A 3793-nucleotide genomic window follows, 5' to 3' on the forward strand; every position below is an offset into this window, starting at 1 on the left:
TATCGGCATTATATTCAGAAACATACAGTTTTTAATCTTCAAGCTTCTTATATAGAAATTAATAAGCTTCTTATACTTTTTTTTTTTACATTAAGCAATTTTTATTAATATTATTTATTTTCAAATAATTAAAAATAAAATAACTAATTTATCACACATCTTTTAATTTGTCTGTGAAAAATGATATAAATAACTTAAACCCTAAATATAAAAAACAACCTTTTCCATTATTGTTCCTTATTTTTATAATAAAGAAATAAATACATACGTTTATTAAAACATTTTACAAAGTGATATATTTAATTGTTCAGACTTTGTGACTTAAAAAGACTATTATAAAATTCAAGATCATCACCATCGAAATATTTTATCATTGACTTAAGGTCATTAATTTTTTTATCTGAGAGCAAAAAACGTGTTGAATCACTTTTTAATGGAGGAAATTCTTTCAGAACTTTAAATATTTGCTTATTCTTTCTCTGAGGGGTACCTTTTACCAATCTTTCTTCAATTAACGGACCAGAGAACGATGTTTTGAATTTAATATGAAAAGGTAGATGTTTTTCATGACACATTAGTTTTACCTTTGCAAAAGGCACTTAATATAAATATAAAGACTTGGAAGCAAGTTTGAAGTTTTTGAAGTCATCTTTGTACATTTGTATGACTTTCAACTCTACTCCAGAAGTTTTTTCAATAGATGACAGTAACTTGAATAAGGTAGGAGGACTGTAAATCTCAAAATGTCTTAGTTTTTTCTCAATCACACTATGCGCAATGTCAATGTTCTGCACTGAACTATGACCAGGTTCACTATACTTCTGTTCAATGAGTGGTATTCTGCTTTCATTTTGAAAAATTTTTATTGCCATAGACACAATTGAGTTCTTATTCTGGGGAAAACATGAATCAGACCACAATATAATTTTATTAATTGATATATTAGGGCAGTCTTGAATAATTAACTTTAATAGTTTATACAGACAACTTGTAAGTTCATTTGCACCTCTACCAGCCATAGATTCATTTCAAAGGGCACAATAAGTTTTGTTATTCAATGAACAGTGGGCTGTGAAATTATAACAATTTAATTTTCTTTTGTAGTAGAATGCAGAAATATTAGCAATTGGAAGGGGAAATACTTTTTCTAAATCAAAAGTTATAACTGCTATGGTTTTGTATTCTCCATTTGCAACTTTAGCTAGATCACATTTTCTTTCTTGTCTAGTTAATAGCTTACTCTCTCTATGCTGCAGTATTTTTTGATCATCTTCTTTGTTTTTATACTTTTGACATAAATCACACAAATCTTTCTTCGGTTTATGAAATGCCAAATTAAACTCTGTATTAAAAGTTGAATAATAAACATCTTTTTTTACATTGAACTCTGGGTAAGTTTGTATAAACAACCTGTACATTTTAATTGTACTTAATGACGGCTCTAAATATTTTTTGTTAGTATTCTCTCTGCAATAGTGTGAATCAACTGTTGGAAAACTATTTATATGTTCTCTGATCTTATCTAAGACTTGATTAGGAGTTTTTCTACAAACCATTTTTCCTTTCTTCGGGGACCTTGGTAGTCCACTTACTTTATTTACCACGTTATCAAAATTATAGTAAATTCTTCTGATATCTAATGTTTTTAGAAAAAATAATTTACAAACTCTGCTTCTAACATCGTTCTTTTCAAAATGATATTTATAAACACACTTCTTATGTTTACTAATTCCTAAACTTTTACTTTTTCTTTTACAATCCCACCTTTTTATATTTTGAGTATAAAAGTTAAGTTTTTTAGTGTCACTTAAGTTCCAGAAATAAGAATGGATTTCAACTCTCTCATTAGCACTAAAAACTTCAAAACATTTTAGTTTACACACTGAAGAACAAGCTTCTCCTACTTTTCTCTCTGGTCTCTCTTGACCATTTCTATCTATGTAGGCCTTGCCACACTGCCTTTGCTTTTTTCTAACATTTATTTTCCACTTGTTAGTACTTCTTTGTCTTTTTCTTGTGAGTTTTCTGCAAAATATAATTAAAGTAACAATAAATCTATTGTATTGGAAACTATTTGTTAAACTGCCTATTAAAAGTAGAAAAATTAATGTTATTAAAACTATAATTTAGAATATTATAAAAAAACAATGCATAAATACAGTTGATGTAAAAATAAATAAATATAAAAGGTAATGATAATAAAAAGAAATTTCAAGAACTTATTTTGAATGAAATAATAATGATCTCTTTAAAACTATTCGAGCACAAGACGTATTGTAATCAAATCTATGTACACAAGTATATTATATTTACTTTTCATTGTTAGGAGAAATGATAGTAGAAGAAAAAGATGAATTAGTAGGGTCTTCCACTACATATCTAGAAGTTTCTTCTTCCATTTGGTGGTTAGGCTCCAATACTATTGGTATCGGATTATCAGCATCACAAGCCATAAAATACTCCATATTTGTTATAAAATATTCCATATTTGTTACTTATCTTTACAAAAAACGAAATATTTATAAATACTTTAGTTCTTTTAATTACGGGTAATAATTTTTATTTACCGAACATTTCAATTCAATTCAAAGAAAAAAAAACAACTCAATATTAAAAAACAAATGGAATGCATTACTTTTTATTTACAAAAAACAAATGTTTAAAAGTAAACAAGTGAATGAATATCCGTATTATTCTAAAGTCACGTGAGCAAATAGAACGCTACTATTGGTCTACGCTAATTACAACAAATGTAACTCGAGAGTTTCGTATGAAAAGTTCATTTACGACAAATGACCTACTGAAATATATTGGAAAAAATTTTAATTGAGCTATCGGATAATTTTTTTAAAAATAAGTCCACAAAAAATAGATAGTTCGCATATATAAGTCATTTTTTTCAAAAACGTCGAATACGACACTTGTATTCCGGGCTGACGATATGTGTATAAAATATGATAACCTAAAAACTAACATATTCATATATATATACACACATATGCATACATACATACATATATACATACATATACCTATACATACATACACACACATACCAATGGTTGTCAAAGTTCCAGTACAATAGACTCTATTGCACTGGAAATGTTCCAGTACAATAGAGTCAAGTTTTACTAGAAATCAGAGTAAAAAATTTATCCTTAAACCATATCTGGCTAACCCAGCAATAATTCAAAACACCTATGATAAATTTAGTATCTCATTTAATGACTTCATTTCTGATTTAATATGGATTTAACAAAAACAAACTCAGATATATTCCAGAAACAAACATATTTTTCCGTGGAAACAGCAATTATGTATATAACCTTAGTTCTGTTGCATAAGTACACGCAAAAAAATAAATAAGTAGGGAAGCACACATAAATGTAGCATTGTATATAGAAAATATAAAGGATGAGATCAAACAAAGACATTTAATTAAGACAGTTCAAAAAAAGGGTGCTTTGTTGTGCATATGTATGTACCGTGAAAAAATGTCTATGTTGGTGTATAATAAGGTAGTAGTTGCTCACAAGCCAAAAATTCTATCCAACAGAGATAGATTTATATTTTTGTTACATTTGATGCAGGTAATCTGCGGTAATTGAGCTAGACTAAGCAATGAAAGCCCACAGTAAAATATGAAACATCTCTACTGAAAAAACTTTTTAAATAAAGGAAGATAAGCAACAAAAACAAAGAAAAACAAACAGATGTTCAAAACAAACACAGATTTATTTTAAGAAGAAAAAGCTTATACACAAATCATAGTCAACAATAAATTTATCGTTAA

The 3793-nt window shown here is 27.5% G+C and overlaps 1 protein-coding gene across 1 annotated transcript; it reads right to left on the reverse strand.

The window, feature by feature from the left end:
- Window positions 1–223: 223 nt before the first annotated feature.
- Window positions 224–2595, reverse strand: LOC136079043 (uncharacterized). The gene is made up of 2 exons (XM_065794791.1): window positions 2314–2595; window positions 224–2025 (listed from the first exon to the last, which is right to left on the reverse strand). Exons 1-2 carry the CDS (start codon window positions 2484–2486, stop codon window positions 1029–1031), a joined length of 1170 nt encoding a protein of 389 aa, XP_065650863.1. The 5' UTR covers window positions 2487–2595; the 3' UTR covers window positions 224–1028.
- Between the last annotated feature and the right edge of the window lie 1198 nt (window positions 2596–3793).

The sequence above is a fragment of the Hydra vulgaris genome, chromosome 04, assembly GCF_038396675.1.
Source record: "Hydra vulgaris chromosome 04, alternate assembly HydraT2T_AEP".
Classification (NCBI taxonomy): domain Eukaryota; kingdom Metazoa; phylum Cnidaria; class Hydrozoa; order Anthoathecata; family Hydridae; genus Hydra; species Hydra vulgaris.

Bases quoted from the DNA above. Each gene is read 5' to 3' on its own strand.
- LOC136079043 (XM_065794791.1), bottom strand. From the start codon at position 2,486: ATGGAATATTTTATAACAAATATGGAGTATTTTATGGCTTGTGATGCT. The intron at 2,026-2,313 runs GTAAATATAATA...TATATTTTGCAG, and splicing joins ATTTCTCCTAACAATGAAAA to AAAACTCACAAGAAAAAGAC.